The 19,950-nt window shown below is 35.0% G+C and overlaps 1 protein-coding gene across 1 annotated transcript; it reads right to left on the bottom strand.

Annotated features, from left to right (window-relative positions):
- Nucleotides 1–17,941: 17,941 nt before the first annotated feature.
- Nucleotides 17,942–18,880, bottom strand: LOC141553408 (olfactory receptor 4S2-like). The gene has a single exon (XM_074285077.1). It carries the CDS (start codon nt 18,875–18,877, stop codon nt 17,942–17,944), a length of 936 nt encoding a protein of 311 aa, XP_074141178.1. The 5' UTR covers nt 18,878–18,880.
- Between the last annotated feature and the right edge of the window lie 1,070 nt (nt 18,881–19,950).

The following is a 19,950-nucleotide window of genomic DNA, read 5'->3' as shown; positions in this document are numbered from 1 at the left end:
GAGTCAATGGGAACCTAAACAATGACACATTAAGGCTTGGCCTGAGACTTATTGTTGGCCAATAAATGAGTCTTCCCTGTTTAAATATAAATTCCTTGTATATGTATGTATGTACATATATGTGTGTATGTGTGTATACACAGCTATATCTAAATATATGTGTATGTATATATGTGGAATATGCTTTTCAAACTTTAAAGTATGACATAAAGATCTATTATTGTTCTGGTTCTCCACCTACCTCTTTTATTGTTTTCTTTTCCTCAATTCTTTGCTGATTCTTTAGTCTCTTCCTTGATTCCTTAAAATGGATGCTTCTCAAAATTTCATCCATAGATTCCTCCTGGGACTTATCTTTCTTTGTCACCCTTCCTTTCCCATTTCCTTTTATTCCTCTCCATTTTCATTTCTTTCTCTATCCCTTCCCTTTGCCCTTCTCTTCCTGTTCTCTCCACTCTTTCCCCCTCCTCCCTTTCTCTCCCCTTTTCTTCCCTCCTTTCTTCCTCTCCCCATTCCTTCCTTCCTTTAATACTAAAGCAAAGGTTTGCCCAAGTCAGTCCTTAATTCAGAATCATTCAGTGGCTCCTAATTGGTTACAGTGATACTTTTCAAACACATTCATTCCATCACTAAAAATTTTGAGCTTAGCCCTAACATTTATATTTACTTATTTGTAAGTTATATGTGCATACATTATAAACTTTACACGAGAAATGTTTTTAAATAGCCATATAAAGATTAAATAATATCTGATGGTAGTCAAGGGAATGCCACCAAATAGGAGAATGACATGATCAGATTTAAATTTTAAAAAATCATTTTATCAGGTATGTGGTAAGCAAATTGAAGAGGGACAGACTTAGGATAGTAGGACCAACTGGAAAGTTATAGTCAATGAGAAAGATGATAAAGTTCTAAATTAGAATGTTTGTTGTGTAAGTAGAATGCCAATGGTACCTGAATAGGTGTTGCTCTAAGTGGTTGGATAGCAGTTCGGTTTATAACTGAGCTGAAAGACTAAGTTAGCTCTGAAAAGGATAGGTTAGGAGTTTATATGTAAGAAAGAAAAGGCAGAATAAGAGAAATGCTGTGAGATAAAGGTAAAGTATATTGTTTTAGAAATAAGCTCCAAGATTTGCAGTCCTTGAAAATTTTCCTGTTTTCTAAATGATTGATCACGGACCCCTTGGATTCAGCCCATGACACCCCAGATAGCTATATCCATCAACAGGAATGTTCTTTTCTTCCTCTGACCTCACATAGAACTTAATATTTGCCTGATGCTTTTAAATTGTACACTTTAATTTTGGATTATTACAATTGTACAATTATATTATATTATAAATTTTGATTAAATCATTACATTACATATTTGCTCCCTCTTGCTAGATTACAAACTCTGTAAGGAAAGTAACTATGTAAAAATTTTATGTTTTTTTTTCTGTTCTTTCCCTTTACCCATTCAAATAAATTGTAATTTTTAATTTAGTAGACACTTACCAAGTGCTAAATAAGTGAATGAATCTTAGTGAGGGTTCCTAACATGAATTCAAACAATCCTCTTCACTTTTCTGACCATCAGGTTTCTCATCTATAAAATGGAGAGAGTGAACTTAGAATGGACTAAGTATCTTTCCATCTACAACTTTTTAAGTTGTTAACTGAATGCAGATACCAATGTAATATAGTTTTAATTACATTTTACCATTCTAAACATTGTGACTTAAAATTCAATTTAAACTGTTCTTTAAAGAAATATATTCTATAAATAAGTTGTAAACAAAAGAGACGATTTCCTTCTAAGCTGAAAATAACTTTATTGGCCTTGACCTAAGCCTCAGTCCCTAGCACCTTCCAATCTCTGTTCCCAGTAATATTCACTCTGTCTCCTAATAGGTTCTTCCTGACCAACAGAGTTTATTCCCTCTCAAGAAACACATTCTAAGAGCAGAAAACTTGGGCCCAAGAGAGGAAAGGAGAATCCTAATCCTAATTCAAAGCTCCTCTTCCCCACATATACCACAAATATGATCATTGAGAAATACTTTTTTTTTCTTTTTTTTTTCTTTTTTTTTTTTGGCTAGAGTAACGCATGAAGATCAGCTATTGATATATGAATAGAAATTCCATGCTTCAGTCAAAGGAAAGTCCACCCTAATAAAATTACAGATCATCTAGGATATTTTTTAAATGTACTCAATGATTCAAACCTTATAAAGCCCTAGCCTCACTGTGATTTTATTTTATCTTGGACAGCATTTTGATCTTTAATGTTAAACCTGAGTCTAGAATTTTGTTTTAAAAAATCATTTCACTAAAAATATCATTTGTTTTCAAAGACTGTAACTTAGATTACTATGATGTCATATTAGTAATCATCTAAAAGGCTTGAATAAACACAGAAAACAAAATGGACACTCCTAGTTTTACTTTTTGTATCCCTGGTGGAATGTTCCTCTCTTTCTTGGAGGAGAATAGTCTTGGAAACAAGCTGACTTTATTGAAGTCTCTATGTTTCCCCTAAGGCTTCCAAGTCAAAAAAAAAATCAGACTCCTATTTTTAGGGAACAAAAATAAAAGCCAAACATCTATTTTGATCATGGAAGGAAGTAACTGAAGCATTAAAAATGGAATTTCTACTTCATTTTTAAAGATCAAACACCAGTTTCTGAATAGAAAGTAATATGAGCACCAAGATAATTCAAATTCTATATAAGCTTCCCAAATAGAGTATATGGAAATGAATTGTGGAAAGCACTTCAAGCACTGAGACCTTGCCAAGTTTAATGATAACTGGGAACTCCCCACCTCCATATTTCTAATGGGAACTTTTACACTGGGGAAAGCCTACAACTAGAGTGTTGCATTCCAGCTGTGTACCAGTGGGACTTGCTGAGCTTTTGGTGTTTGCCCAGACAAAGGTTATGCTAGCAATATCAACAGCCTGGAAAGACAATCTCAGCCTGCCTCTAATTGCATATATTAGATTAAATAAACTAATACTTTATACTTCACTGCTCATAATGGATGCTTACTAATTAGTATTTATATACCTAATAATGCTTCATTTTCCACTCTCTCAGATGAAGACATTAATGAAGAGGCCAGAAACCCTCAAGGAATCTATGGAAATCATAGAAGTAGCATTCAGTCTGGCCCCTCTCTATGGCCAACACTACAGACTTTCCCTGAGAAAATATAAAAGCTTCTTCTTCAGAAATAATATAGTGAAGATCAAAATATTGAATGGACCATGTGATTAAGCCTCTAGGAAAAATGGAAGGAGGAGAAGGGAGAAAATGAGCTTTCTTGGCAGAGAGAAAGGTGACTACCAGAGAAAGAGGGAGGAATCAACCCTTACCTCTTCTGGGAATAAACAGAAAATAGTTGGTCTCTGGGGGTCATGGTGTTGGCAATGAGACTTTCAGTTCATTTAATGGGGTAAAAAACCCACTCAAATTGGTCTGAAATGGTTTAATCAAAAAAACTTTGCTTTCATTCCTACTGAAATAAATGAAATGAAAATTTGATATTTCCTTGCTTGTCAGTTTCTACTTCGGCCAAGTGGTATTCAAGACATACTTTCATATCCTCCAGCTTTCTTTCTGTATAGGGTTCTGTCAAGTGTCTAAGCATGTGGAGGGCAGATGTTAAATCTTTTTACAGAATAAGGTTAAAGGAAATTACTATATTGTGGGTATTTTAAGTCATGGCATATAGAAAAAGGAGCAGAAGGAAGGTTTTATTATCTATAAAATGAAAAGATTCACCTGAATGACCTCTAAATGAATCTTTGAGTTAAGCCAAAAGATCACAACAGGATTACCAGGATTGTTTTACCTAAGAACACTAGCCAATAAACATGATTACTGAGCTGATTCAGTAATCGTAGCTGATATTTATGTAAAAAATGTATAGCACACAAAGAACATTACATTCTCTATCAGATTTGATTCTCACAACAATCCTATGACTTAGATATTGTGCAGATGCAGAAACTGAGGAATAGAGATTAGGAAATTTATCCAATTACACATAGTGACAAAACTGGGGCCTGAATGTAAACTGGGACCAAGAAAAGTGTCTTTAAAAAGGATAGAAACACATTAAAATGAATAGATTTGGTATATGGTAGATCAAAGGAACAGGAGTGAAAAAAAAAAAACAAAGGAGAGGCAATTTGGTGTAATAGAAAAAGGAAAATGTGCTGGATGTGGAATAGAGACCGAGTTCGAATTCTGATGGTCACTTACTAGCAATGTGACTTGGAAACATCCTTTAGACTCTCTGGTCCTCATTTGTACAATAAGAGAGGGATAGATTACATAACTTTCAAAGTTGCTTCTTGTATTAACTTGATGATACTATTAGATTATGACCCAAGACACCTGGGTTTTAGTCTTGCTTCTACTATTGATTAGCTATGAGACTTTGGGCAACACATTTAAGCTCTTGGTTAGTTGTCTTAGTTGACAACTATAAAAATGAATAAATGTTTATTGAATCATTTTGACTTTATTTGAATTGAGTTAAATCGAAGGGGCTAAATATTTTCTAGTTCAAAAATTCTAATCTATAGAAAAGGGAGTGATGGACAAAGACAATCACAGAGAAGAATCAAGAGAAATGGGGGGAGGGGAGAGAATAGGAGAAAACAATAGACATATGCCCATGGGTCCATAATGCAACAAAGAAAAAGCAATAGGGCTTGAGAAATGACTTGAGCTGATTTTGTTATTTTGAGGAAACAAAATGATAATTTAATTAATCTCCTTCTGTGAAATCTCTGCAATACCAAGGAATTTACTATCAAAGAACCTAGATTTAAAAACTTTCTTTTTTCCTTACTCCCTGAATAATATTGGGTAAGTCTCTTCATTTCTCCAAGGCTAAGTTTCCTTACCAATAAAATAATGATCATAAGATCAAAAAGGTTTAAAATGAAAAATCTAATGACTTTAGAGATCATCAAGCTCAAACCCTTCATTTTTCATATGACGAAACTAAAGCCCAGAAAGGGCAAGCTTCTCAACCATTGTTACATTTATGAAGTATCTGAGATGAGATTTGAACCCAAGGCCTTCTTAACTTTAAGATACCATGAGAATACAACATTGTATCTATAGATCTGTGTAGATGGGGATATTGAGAGCCACGAGAACTTTAGGGACAATGATTTAGCGATGGATCAGACTCACAGTGATGGATCAACCTGAATGTTTAATAAGACTGCATTGCTTTTCTGCTCCCAAGTCCTACAAGGATTCTTTATAATAGAGCAACCACACAAAAAAAGCAATTAGCAGGACTGGGAAGTATACTATGATAGTCTCATCCAACTCTCTGGGATTATTATTAAATGAACAGGTACTTCAATAGTACTCAGATTCAATCTTATGCTGTTGGTTTAATTAGATGAGACAGGTTAGATATCCCCCTTATAAAATAAACAATCACAAGGAAAGAAAGGAATATGATCACAGTATTGAGTTTTAGACCTCCCTTAATCTACTAACTACACAAAGTCTTTTATAAGTGATAATTTTGACTGAAATTTAGGGAGTACAGATTGGTTGAGTCAAAGGAAGCAATTAGCTTGGTGAATTGAAGGCGCTCTCAAGCATTAACACATGTCTCTTTTAGTCTTATTTTCATCTCTCATGAAGTTTCTAATTCCAGTTTTAGTTCTGAATCAAGAACTCTGGTGAACTGCCTTTTCCAAAGGCAAAAATCCAAAGTCTATTTGCCAAATTGCCCCGAACTTAGTTCCTCAATCTCTCTCTTTTTTCTTTCTCTTTCTGTCTCTCTCTCACACAATACACACACAGACCCAAAATGATTCTGACTCTTCCCTCTGACCTTTTCCTCCAGGAAAATTTTGAAATTAGGCTATTTTTCCTACTATCTAAGCATTCTATATGATCAGTCTTAAAAACATAACCAGTCCTTTGCCTCATATATCCAGCAGTTCCTCTCCACATCAGGAAAGCAACATTATTTCTCCCACCTACTGATTGTGGCCAGGTCCTGGAGAATCTGTGGGCTGTGGGGAAGGCAGAGAATAAACACCCAGCCTTCCCCACTTGCAGCAAGAGAAATGTTAAACCCTACCACTCAATATATAGAAACTTCTGCTCTAGTATAACAATGAACTAACTTGTGCCATTGGTTGTTACCAAGAAAGTTTAATCTTTTGGGACCTAGAGCCAGTCAGGTAGGAAGCAGTTACCCCAAGGAATAATTTAACAAGATGATGTGTGCTTCTCAGAATAAGTTCAAAGATGTAACTTCATGACCTCCAAATAAAGAAACACTATGACAGTTATAAAAAAAAAAGTGGGAGAGGGAGAGACAATCGGATGGTTCCTGATCTTGGAATAAGAGAGTTATTTTTAGATATCAATGTTGTAAAACCAGCTTTCTGTCCTCTTTTTATAGGCTAGAGGGATGTGATGAACATATCCCCTGTTTCCTGTCCTGCTCCATTCACTAAAATCTAAGTAGTATCCTGCAGGAGTCCTAAAGTTAAGAATTGATTTGAGTTTAAAATAACTCTGAGGTAGCACCTTGCACTTCTCAGATTGGCTAAGTTGAAAGAAAAAGATAATAAATGTTGGAAGGGACGTGGAAAAACAGGGACATTAATACATTGTTGGTGTTGTGAAATTATCCAACCATTCTGGGGATCAATCAGGAATTATGTCCAAAGAACTATAAAACTTTTGCCTTGGGTTGGGCAATGCTTTGCCTTGGCAGGCAGATTACCCAAAATGTTATATTGTCTGCAATTATTTTAACTGGAATTTCTCCTATGTCTTGTTGCTGGATTTTGTCAGTAGGATATAGGCAAGCTGATTATTCATGTGGGCTTATTTTATATCCTACAACTTTTCTGATTGTTTCAAGTAACTTTTTAATTGACTCTCTAGTGTTCTCTAACTAAACCATCATATCATGTACAAAGAATGATAGTTTTGTTTTCTTACTTCCTATTTTTATTCCTTCGATTTCTTTTACTTGTCTTACTGTTATATCTCGCATTTTTATTAAACTATTGAATTTCAATGGTGATAATAGACATCCTTGCTTCACTCCTGATCTTACTGAGAAAGTTTCAGGTTTATCCCATTATAATGTTTGTTCTTGATTTTAGATAGATGATGATTATTATTTTAAGAAAATTTCTGTTTTCTATTTTAGTAGAAATAAATGTGTTCTGTGAAAGGTTTTTTCTTCATCAATTCATATAATCATATAATTGTTGTTATTTTTATGAATATGATCAATTATACTTATAATGGGGTTATAGAATGTTCAGAAAGAAATAGCACATCTATGAGTATTTGCTGAGTCTTTTTCAGGGCTGCTCATCCATCTTTTTGGTATCTACCTGTCATCCAACTTTTCTTCTGCCTCCAAGAATCCTTATAATTCTGGATGATTTTAATACCAAATTAGATATGTTCTACTGACATGTCAGGGAGTTCTTAGGTGGAATCAAATTGGAAACAGCAATAGTGACTTACTAGTGAAGACTTATGTATCTCATGAATTTCTTATCACCAGCACAGTCTTCCATTTACCTAAGTGCAATAAAATTCTATGCATGAACACTTGCAACAAGCACTATCATTTAATAAACTGTGTCATTGTAAGGGAAGATACAGGTAGTATGTAAGAATGACAGAAGCACTGTCTGGCACAGAATGCTGGACCAGTTATAGAATCATCCCTTTCAACCTAAACATTCACATTTAATAAAATTATCAGCTTCAAAGCAAGACAACTGTCTAGAGACTTAGTCAAGAGATTATTGAGTTATTTCTTGATTGAACATTTCATTGCTGATCTGGAATGACAGCTGAAATAGCATCAATGGTGCAGAAAAAGAGTGGGAAGCTTTAGAGATGTTGTGCACAGCATTGAATTTATTCATCTGAACCAGAAAACTCATAAACATCAGGATTGGATTAACAAAAAACAATGGGGAAATTCAGAAGCTATTCTTCTGATTTGCTTCTAGTTACTATCTTTTCTTATCTTTTCCTTTTTTCATATACCCCTCCCCTTTTTCTTATGTCCTTTCCCACATCCCCATTGGGAAGTATAGGTTTCTATTATCAATTGATGTATGTAGATATACTTTTTGAACCAATTAAGATGTGAGTGAGGCTCAAGCCTGCTTCTCCCCAACATTTTTCCCTTATCTGTAAAAGCTCTTCTTTTATGTGACATAATTTCCCCTATTCTTTTTCTACCTTCCTTCCTTTCCCAGGGCATTTCTCTTTCTCATTTATCCATGTTTTACACATCCCCACATAATCAGCTTATTCTTAATTTCTATGTATAATTATACTAATTTATCTAATAATGATACAGTTCTTAGAATATACGTGTATCATCTTCCCATATAGAAAGGTAAATTATTTAACGTTATTGAATTCTTTATGATTTCTCTTTCATGTTTAGCTTTTTATGCTTGACTCTTGTAAGGGGCAGTTAAATGGCACAGTGCATAGAATGCCAAGTCTAAAGTCTAAAAAAATTGTCTAAGCTTTCCCAGTTTCCCTGAAAAAACACATAGAATCAAGCCTCTGAACAGAGTCTGATGAAATGAAATCACTCTCTAGCTCAAATTAGATTGGAAGAACTTTAAGAAAAGTCAGTCTCACCTATTCTGAGATATCACTACACACCTCTCAGATTGGCTAAAATGACAGGAAAAGCTAATGAAGAATGTGGAGGGGATCTGGGAAAACTGGGACACTGATGCATTGTTGGTGAAATTGCGAACGAATCCAACCATTTTGAAGAGCAGTTTGGAACTATGCTTAAAAAGTTATCAAACTGTGCATACTCTTTGACCCAGCATTGTTTCTACTAAGATTATATCCCAAAGAGATATTAAAGAAGGGAAAGGGACCCACATGTGAAAAAATGTTTGTGGCAGCCCTTTTTGTAGTGGCTAAAAACTGGAAAATAAATGGATGCCCATCAATTGGAGAATGGGTGAATGAATTATGATATATGAATGTTACAGAATATTATTGTTTTGTAAGAAACGACCAATACAATGATTTCAGAGAGGCCTGGAGAGATTTAGATGAACTCATTCTAAGTGAAACAAGCAGAATCAGAAGATTGTTATCCACGGCAACAAGACTATATGATGATCAATTCTCATGGACCTGGCTGGATCTCTTCAACAATCAGATGATTCAAACCAGTTCCAATTGTTCAGTGATGAAGAGAGCCTCTACACCCAGAGAGAGGATCTTAGGAACTGAGTATGGATCACAACATAGCATTCTCCCTCTCTCTGTTGTTGTTTGCTTGCATTTTGTTTTCTTTCTCAGGCTTTTTTTTTCTTTCTTGATGTGATTTTTCTTGTGCAACAAGATAACTGTATAAATATGTATAAATATATTGGATTTGACATATATTTTAATATATTTAACATGTATTGGACTACCTGCCATGTATGGGAGGAGGTAAGGGGAAGGAGGAGAAAATTTTGAACAAAAGTTTTTGCAATGGCCAATGATGAAAAATTATCCATCCATATATTTTGTAAATAAAAATAATTCTGAAAAAAAAGTCAGTCTCACTGGAGTAAAATAGGTGTTCAGTGCAGCTCATATGGTATCTAGGAAAGCCAGTGAGAGGGTCTTAATCATAGCAGATCAGCAACTGAGAACCTCAGTCCTGGTTTAGTAGGAGAGTAGACCAGTAGGGAAGCTTCAGTCCTAACACAGAAGGCAAACTAACAGCCTAGGAAGCCAGGTAGGTCTAATCCCTGATGTGAACAAGACAACAAATACAAGAAGGCCCTTTGCTCAAAACCAAGACACAGAGCAACACAAGAAACTTGGGACAGCTTCCCTGTAACCCAGGAGCAGAGGTTATTGCAAAAGCTGCCAGATCCTGGGTAATCCTGACTGTGGCCCCTTAAATACTTAAATTGTAGGGGTTTTCCTGGAAGTTTACTGTATTATTTTTCATTGAGATTATAGTTCTGGAGATTTTCAACAATATTTCTTGGGGTTTTCCTTGTGGGATTTTTTTTTTTCAGAGTGATCAATGAATTCTTTCAATGACTATTTTGCCCTATGGCCCTAGTATATTGCTCAATCTCAAAAGTCACCAAATGGCAGGGGACTTGGGGGAGACAGAGGGAGGAAAAAAAGAAAATGAGCAGGAAAAAAACCCTAATCATAGAAAGCTCCTATGGTGACAGGGAACATCAAATCACCACCTTAGAAGGGAACAAAATGCCCCAAAAATGATTTTAAAAGCAAAATAAAAAATGAAGAAAACAATTCCTTAAAAAATACAATTGGCCAGATGGAAAAAAAATTCACTGAAGAAAACACCACCTGGAAAAGTAGAATTAATCAAATGGAAAAAAGAGATATAAAAGCTAACTGAAGATAATCATACATTAAAGACTAGAACCATGCAAATGGAAGCTAATGACTCTATGAGAAATCAAAAATCAGTGAAATAAAGTAAAACAAATGAAATGTCTAATTGGAAAAATGCCAACCTGGAAAATAAATCCAGGAGACATAATTTAAAAATTATTGGTTTAACTGAAAGCCATTACCAAAAAAAAACAAACAAAAAAAAAACACCTGGATAGCATTCTTCAAGAGATCATCAAGGAAAACTGCCCAATATACCAGAAGCATAAGGCAAAATAATCATTAAAATAATCCATTGATTGCCTCTGAAAAATATTCCACAATGAAAACCCCAAAGAAATATTGTTACAAAACTCCAAAACTATGTCAATGGAAAAAAAAATCAAATATCAGTGAGTCACAGTCAGGATTATCCAGGATCTGGCAGCTTTCACATTAAATGATCAGAGGTTCTAGAAGACCATATTCCAGAAGGCAAAGAACCTGGAATTACAAGCAAGAATCAACTACCCAGCAATAAGAAAAGAAAAATAAATTAAGGAATTAGGGTAGATAACGAGGAGATAAAACTATCACTCTTTGTAAATGATATAATGGTATACTTAAAGAATCCTAGAAAATCACTCTTAAAACCTATTTAAAACTATTAACAACTTTAGCAAAGAAGCAGGATATACAATAAAACCACACAAATCATCAGCATTTCTATATGTTACAAACTAAGCCTAGCAGCAAGAGATAGAAAGAGAAATTCCACTTAAAAAAACTGCAGATAAAGACAAACCAAGAGAACTATATGAACACAATTACAAAATACTTTTCATGCAAATAAAGCCATATCTAAACAATTTAAAATAATAATTGTTCATGGGTAGGCTAAGTTAATACAATAGAAATGACAAGTCTATTTATTTATAAGTCTACTTGTTCAGTGCCATCCTAATCAAATTCCCCCAAAAAAAATGTTATATAGAGCTAGAAAAATGAAACAAAATGCATCTGGGAAGAACAAAGTCAACAATATCAAGGGAATTAATGAAAAAAATTCAAAACAAGGTGGCCTCGCAATGCCAGACCTAAAAGTAAATTATAAAGCGGTCATCAAAGCAATCTGGTAATAGCTAAGAAATAAGAGAAGTGAATCAATGGAATAAGTTAGATACACATGACACAATAATCAATGATTATAGTAATCTAATGTTTGACAAATCCCCAACTCCAGCTTTTGTGATAAGAACTGATTGTTGCACAAAAATTGCTGACAAATCTGGAAAATACTGTCAGAAACTTGGCATTGATCTATATCTTACACACCATACCAAAATAAAATGGGTACATGATTTTAGCATAAAAATGTGATATCATAAGCAAATTAGGAAAGCAAGGGATAGTTTACCTATCAGATCTTTGGAGAAGGGAGGAATTTATGGACAAAGAATAATTAGAAAGCATTAATAAATGCTTATTAAATTACAACTTTGATAACATTAAATTAAAAAGGTTTTATATAAACAAAACCAATGCATCCAGGATTAGAAGGAAAGCAGAAAGCTGGGGAAAGTTTTTTAATAGCCATTCGTTCTGATAAAGGTCTCATTTCTAAAATATATAAAAAACTGAGTAAAATTTGTAAGAATGCAAATCAATGCCCATTCGATAAATGGTCAAAGGATATGAACAGAGAATTTTCAGATAAAGAAATTAAAATTATCTATAGTCATATGGGGAAAAAATGCTCTAAATCACTATTTGTTAGAGAAATGTAAATTTAACAACTTTGAGGTACTACTGAAGTACCCAGGTGAGAGAAAAACAGGGCAGCCAAAATAATGAAAATTTAAAAGCATTTATTGCTAGCTAGCAACTTCACCCCACTAGCTAGCGACTTCACCCCACCAGAACTGGGGAGTCAGCAAATGAGTGGTCTCAGGGCCACATATTTATAGGAAGAAGAGAGACATCAAAATGTTTCTTGATACATTTGTCATAATAAAGAAATTTCTTTTCTAAACAGGTGGCAAAAAAAAGTTATCACTTTAAGGGGGTCATTCTCAGGCAACAGCAAGGAGTATTTCTTTAAGCTTATCAAGTCAAAGACTCAGGTCTCTCAGGACAGCACATCTGGGGGTGTAAGAATACCATCTGCAGTAGGGAGTGAAGAACTAATAATAAACTTCTAACTACAAAGATTCAAGATTATATTTCTCACAGTGCCATCTGGTATGCTTTTCCACTTCACTACCTCACACCTTTCAGATTGGTTAAGATGACAAATATAATGATAAACGTTGGCGAGGATGTGGGAATACTAGAACACTAATATTGTTGGAATTATGAAATGATCCAACCAATCTGGAGAGCAATTTGGAACCATTCCCTTAGAGTTATCAAACTGTGCATACTCTTTGATCCAACAATGCCACTAGTGGGTCTGCATCCCGAAGAAATCAAAAGAGAAAAAAGGACCCACAGATGCAAAAATGCTTGTATCAGCTCTTTTTGTGGTGGCAAAGAATTGAAAAATGAATAGTTGCCCATAAATTGGGGAATAACTGAATAAGTTATGGCATATGAAAGTAATGAAATATCATCGTTCTATAAAAAAATGATGAACATGGTGATTTTAGGATGGTCTGGAAATATTTATATGGATTAATGTTGAGTGAAAAGCGGAACCAGGAAAACATTGTACATAGCAACCACAAGACTGTGTGTTGATCAACTATGACAATCTGCTTTTTCTCAGAAGTTCAATGATCCAAGGCAAACTTAATATAGTTTGGATGAAAAAAAATGCCATCCAAATATAGAGAGAGAGAACTATAGAAATTGACTGTTAATTAGCACATGCTATGTTCACTTTTTTTCCTTTTTTTTTTTTTTTTTCTCTCATGGTTTTTCCCTTTTGATCTGATTTTTCTCTCTCCCAATATCATTCATAAGAAAATATGTAAAAAAATGTTCCAAATCACTACTGATCAGAGAAATGCAAATTAAGACAACTCTGAGATACCACTACACACCTGTCAGATTGGCTAAGATGACAGGAACAAATAATGATGAATGTTGGAGGGGATGTGGGAAAACTGGGACACTGATGCATTGTTGGTGGAGTTGTGAAAGAATCCAACCATTCTGGAGAGCAATCTGGAACTATGCCCAAAAAGTTATCAAACTGTGCATATCCTTTGATGCAGCAGTGCTACCACTGGGCTTATCTTCTAAGGAAATACTAAAGAAGGGAAAGGGACCTTTATGTGCCAAAATGTTTGTGGCAGCTCTTTTTGTTGTAGCTAGAAACTGGAAGTTGAATGGATGCACATCAATTGGAGAATGGTTGGGTAAATTATGGTATATGAAGGTTATGGAATATTATTGTTCTGTAAGAAATGACCAGCAGGAGGAATACAGAGAGGCTTGGAGAGACTTACATCAACTGATGCTGAGTGAAATGAATAGAACCAGAAGATCTCTGTACACTTCAATGCTGTATGAAGATGTATTCTGATGGAAGTGGATATCTTCAACATAAAGAAGATCCAACTCACTTCCAGTTGATCAATGATGGACAGAAATAACTACACCCAGAGAAGGAACACTGGGAAGTGAATATAAATTGTTAGCACTACTGTCTATCTACCCAGGTTACTTATACCTTTGGAATCCAATTCTTAACATGCAACAAGAATATTGGATTTACACACATACATTGTACCTAGGTTATATTGTAACACATGTAAAATGTATGGGATTTAAAATAATATAAGAAAAGATGTGGATGTCCATGTTTTTTTCTCAAGGAGTTTAGCTTAAAGGAAGAGAGATAGATAACTGATTATAGTTAGTGGGGAATCTGGACCGAAGAAGGATTTTTTTTAAAGAATGAGAGATATATTAGTGTATCTGTAGGTAACAGGGAGACAAGCAATAGAGACTGAGAATTAGTGAAAGTAAAGGTGATAAAGGGAGGAAATCTACTGAAGATATAACTTCCCAAGGAGAATGGCGCTCTCTCTCTCTCTCTCTCTCTCTCTCTCTCTCTCTCTCTCTCTCTCTCTCTCTCTCTCTCCTCTCTCTCTCTTCTCTCTCTCTCTTCTCTCTCTCTCTTCTCTCTCTCTCTTCTCTCTCTCTCTTCTCTCTCTCTCTTCTCTCTCTTTCTCTTCTCTCTCTTTCTCTTCTCTCTCTCTCTCTCTCTCTCTCTCTCTCTCTCTCTCTCTCTCTCTCTCTCTCTCTCTCTCTCTCTCTCTCTCTCTCTCTCTTCTCTCTCTCTCTCTTTCCTTTTGAGGAAAGACAACATAGTGATGTGAGATGAAGAGGAGTGTAGAAGAAGGCACTATTGGTGAATGATTTTCAACTCCTTATGAAATATGAGGTAAAGTCATTAGCAAGGGAAAACAGAGAAGGTGCCAATGTGTCAATTGAGAGAAGAGGATGAAAAGAATTAAAATAGTTTCTATGGTATTGATTAGAGAACTATCAAAATATTGATTGTTTCTGGGAAGACTGGGTTGAGTTTATATAACAAATTTATAGTTGACCAAGTACAGTTTCATGGTTTCTAATCCAAGATTGGAATTTGGCATGGCATGATAGTTGAGTATAGAAGATAGTATAGATTTAAACCAATTCATCAAATGAATCAAGCTAAGGAAGGGAAGAAAGTATAGCCAATAAAGCAGTGATTATCGGGGATAGAACTGATGAGTAGAAAGATTGAAGGCCAAAATCAGGAGAAAAAATAGGATTGGGATATTCCTCACTATCTTTTTGCAGGGTTCTGTTTGTGATATATAGGAATGTGGGCAATTTATGTGGATTTACTTTATATCCTACTACTTTGCTAAAATTACTACTTATTTCAAATAACTTTTTAATCAAGTGTTTTGGATTTTCCAAAAAGAGAGAGACTTTTATTACCTAATTTTCTAACTTCCTTTGTTTTTATTCTTTCTGGTTTAGTTATCAGTTCAGAAAAGAGTTTGAATGAACTTATGCTAAGTGAAGTGAGCAGAACCAGGAGATCACTGTACATGGCCCCAGTGGCATGCCTTTTGCATTTGATACTCAGTAGATCAATTTTAATATTCTCCTCTATATAACAAAATTATTTCCCTAGTAATTTATAAAATGAAATGAATAATAACTAGAAAATAAACAGTGAGAATTTGTTCCTTACAATCTTTGTATATGCAATCACATCAGTAAACTAAAATAAAACAAATAATGAAAATGAATAATGAAAAGCAATTATTAATTACATTACTGTACTTTTTGGAATAAGAGAAAATGTAATATTCAGGCTAGCTTTCAGGAGGATCTTGGGATTAGCCCAAGTCCTTGGTCCTAGTGGAGGAGTGAAAGAGGCAGGACAGCCACCATGCAGCTGGTCAGGAATAGAGTCTAAAGTCTTTATTGTCTCCTTCACGTCTCCTTTACTGCCTGTGTCTGTCACAATCTCATCCAGTCTCAGTCTGTGTCTCTTCCAGTCTCCTCCTGCAATCTGTGACAGTCTGCCAGTCTAACCCAGTCTTGATCTTAGTTCAGGAGGCAGGAGAACCACCAGCAGGATGGTCAAGGATGGAATCCAGAGTCTGGAATCTGGGGTCAGGTGTCTTCTCTTGTGTCTGTGGCTGAGCGCTGTAGCTCAGAGAGTCTTCTGTAGCTGAGACTCCCTTAAATACCTCAGTATTACATCACTACATCACACTGAACTAGCAGGACTATTGCATCCCCATATTAAGTATATGCTTAACTTTAAATACCTTGCTGACCTAGATTCAAGTACACCTTTTCAGAGTTCTGGCCCTCTACAAGAAAAATTTATACTTACAGAGTAATTTGCCAAAAGCTTTAACTTCTGCAAATTTGTCAATAACTTCATCAATACTTATCTTCATATATTTCTGTTCAATAGAAAAGATTTTAATATTTCTCTATCCATCCTGGCTTATCTTTGACAAAAGAATATTTTATATTAATTTTAATTTCAAAAGATTCCTTTAGGACCCACATGTGCAAAAATGTTTGTGGCAGCCCTTTTTGTAGTGGCAAGAAATTGGAAACTGAGAAAATTCCCATCAGCTGAGAAATGGCTGAATAAGTTATGGTATATGAATGTTATGGAATATTATTGTTCTGTAAGAAATGACCAGAAGGATGATTTCAGAGAATCCTGAAAAGATCTATATGAACTGATGCTAAGTGAAATGAGAAGAACCAGGAGATCATTATACATGACAAGAAGACTATATGATGATCAATTCTGATGGACGTGGGTCTCTTCAACAATGAGATGATTCAAACCAGTTCCAATTGTTCAGTGATGAAGAGCGCCATCTACACCCAGAGAGAGGACCATGGGAGCTGAGTGTGGACCACAACATAGCATTCTCACTCTCTCTGTTGTTGCTTGCATTTTGTTTTCTTTCTCAGTTTTTTTTTCTTCTTGATCCAATTTTTCTTGTGTAGCAAGATGATTGTATAAATATGTGTGTATATATATATATATGTACATACATATATATATATATTGGATTTAATATATATTTTAATATATTTAACATGTATTGGACTATCTGCCATCTAGGGGAGGTGGTGGGGGAAAGGAGAGAATATTTTGAAACAGAAGGCTTTGAAAAGGTCAGTGATAAAAAAAATTACCCCTACATATGTTTTGTAAATAAAAAACTTTAATTAAATAAATAAAAAGGAAAAAAAGATTATTTTAAAAGCAAAAGATATGGAAATAATTATGAAAATGTTTAAATATTAAAATAAGGCTAGCAGAGATTTCTAATAATTTCACTTCATAAGTGAATTTTAACAAAACTGAAATATCTACAAGAGTTACAATTTAAGCAATTACTAAGTAGTAGCAGTGATGTATTATTTTACTTTCTTAATTTTTTTAGTTTTAAAACAATTAACAATTTTAAAAATAAATTTCAATTCTAAACATGTCATTCAAGTTCAGTAAAATATTTTATATATGAACTAAAATTTCAATTTATCAAACAAAACATATACCTTACAGTTCATACATTAATTTCACTATTTAAAATTTTAAACACAAATAAAAACTCTGCATGATCACACAGAATTACTTAAGCAATTCAAGTTCCATTTCTTCTTTATTACAATCACTATTGCTGTCATTATTTTGAATCTACTGAGCCAAAACAAGAATATAAGTGCTCCTTTAAATTCTCTTTCTCTGAAGCAATGATTCACAAAAATGTATCATCAGTGAAATTAGAGAAAACTATAGTCCCCAGGGAGGTGAGAATTCTTGGTATTTGCTGTTTTATTCCTGACTTCTTAAAGGTCTTGCCTCTATTCTACTGTACTAAAACACAACCATCCATGGAAGATTAGAAATGAAGGTTCTTAAACAATGAAATCTGTTTTGAGTGTAAATTATTTTCTAGAAATATTGAACCCACTAGACTCACTTCATTATAGAGTTATTTAGCCTTTCAGGGTTCCAGGGTACTTTATTTCTGCAATTCTGATGTATTTCATCCTTTATTTTCTTCTCCCAAAACTTTGTATCTCCATATCCGCTTCATGGCATTCTTCACGTCCTCATTCCTCAGAGTGTAGATGAGGGGATTCAGCATTGGAGTGATGGTGGTGTAGAATACAGACACTGCCTTGTCCAGTGGGAAGGTAGTAGATGGGCGAAGGTAAATAAAAATGCATGGGACAAAAAAGAAGGTCACCACTGTCAAGTGAGAGCCACAGGTAGAAAGAGCTTTCCGGCGGCTCTCTGCAGAGTGCTTCCGGAGGCTAAATAGAATTACTGTGTAAGATGTCAGTAAAATGAGAAAGCAGCCCAGAGATATGAGACCGCTATTGGCCACCACCAGCAAGTTCACCAAAGAAGTATCTGCACAGGCAAGTTTGAGGACCGGATGAACATCACAGAAATAATGATCAATTACTTGAGCATTACAGAAGGGAAGCTGGAAAGTCAGAAGAGTCTGCACAAAGGAGTGTCCCAGGGCACCTGCCCAGGACAGTAATGCCAGAACAGCACAGGTGTTGACACTCATGATGGTGGTATAGCGTAGGGGGTGGCAAATGGCAGCATAGCGGTCAAATGCCATTACAGTCAGGACAAAAATCTCAGCACAGCCAAAGAAGTGGAAGGTAAACATTTGGGTAACACAGCCCCAGTAGGAGATAGTCTTGTGCTCTGAGATGAAGTCTGCAATCATTTTGGGGGCTGTGGCTGAGGAGTAGGCAATGTCCACAAAGGAGAGATTACTTAAGAAAAAGTACATAGGAGTGTGGAGCTTAGACTCAAAGCATACTGTGAGTAGGATGAGTAAGTTTCCCACGATAATCACAGTATAGAAGAGGAGGAACAGAGCAAAAAACATCAGTTGCATCTTAGGATCCTGAGATAACCCCAAGAACACAAATTCAGTAATGTTGTTAGCTACTTCCATGGGGCCCCAGAGGGAAAATTCCAGCTCCCTGCAGAGATTCATAAATGTCACAGAAAACAATGAGCATTGTTGGAGATAACCTCAAACTAGACAACGCATTTTAACATAAATTGTGGAATTTACATGGAAGTTGGAGAAATCATAGATTCAGATAAGCATAAAGAAACATTCTTACTAATGCTAAAAATTAAAGGTGTTTAAAATTAAAAAGGGGCTACTTTGGAAGGGACTGAGTCACCCTTCAATGGAGATCTTTTTTGGAGCTTGTCTATCATGTTCTGTCTTGGATGCTGCATATTAGCAAAGTGAATGAGGTGCTGGGCTTGGAGTCAGGAACTCCTAAATTCAAATTCTACCTTAGATATTTACTATATGATGTAGGTACCTCTGCCAGCATGTTTCCTGCAATGTAAAATAATAATGGCATCTGTCTCATAGAGTTGTTTTGAGGGCTAAGTGAGATAATACATGTAATGTAGTTTGTGAGTCTTAAAATGCTATATCAATGTTCATTGTCATTATATACAGTAGGGTATAAGGGACATTCATCTAAATGTGTAAAGGCCTTTCAAAATTCAAATCAGAGAGACAGACAGAGAAAGAGACAGAAAGAGGAGGAAGAAGAGGAAGAGGAGAAGGAGAAGAAGGAGGAGGAAGAGGAGGAAGACAAGGAAGAAAAGAAGGAGGAGGAGAGCAGGAGAAAGAAAAGAAGAAAACAAGAAGAAAATTTTAGGAAATACTGAATAAAAACTAGCAATCAACAATGTTCAGTTTAAAGATTCTAGACTTGATGCTTAGTGGAATCAGGCAGAAGAAAGAGAAAGGGGAAAGGGAAAAAGTATTTATTAAGTATCTACTATGTGCCAGATATTCTAATACTTAGTAGGCAATAAGAACTTTACAAATATTATTTCACTTAATCCTCTGAGTTAGGTACTGTTGTTATCCTCATTTTATAGTTGAAGAAACTGAGGGAGAAGGAATTTTAATGACCTGCCCAGAATTACACAGCCAGTTAAGCATCAGAGGCCAAATTTAAATTTAGGTGTTCCTTCCTCCTAACCCAGCTCTCT

This window comes from Sminthopsis crassicaudata, chromosome 2 (assembly GCF_048593235.1).
Source record: "Sminthopsis crassicaudata isolate SCR6 chromosome 2, ASM4859323v1, whole genome shotgun sequence".
In the NCBI taxonomy this organism is placed as follows: domain Eukaryota; kingdom Metazoa; phylum Chordata; class Mammalia; order Dasyuromorphia; family Dasyuridae; genus Sminthopsis; species Sminthopsis crassicaudata.
The sequence above is the reverse complement of the archived record's forward strand: the minus strand, read 5'-3'. Positions and strand labels throughout refer to the sequence as shown.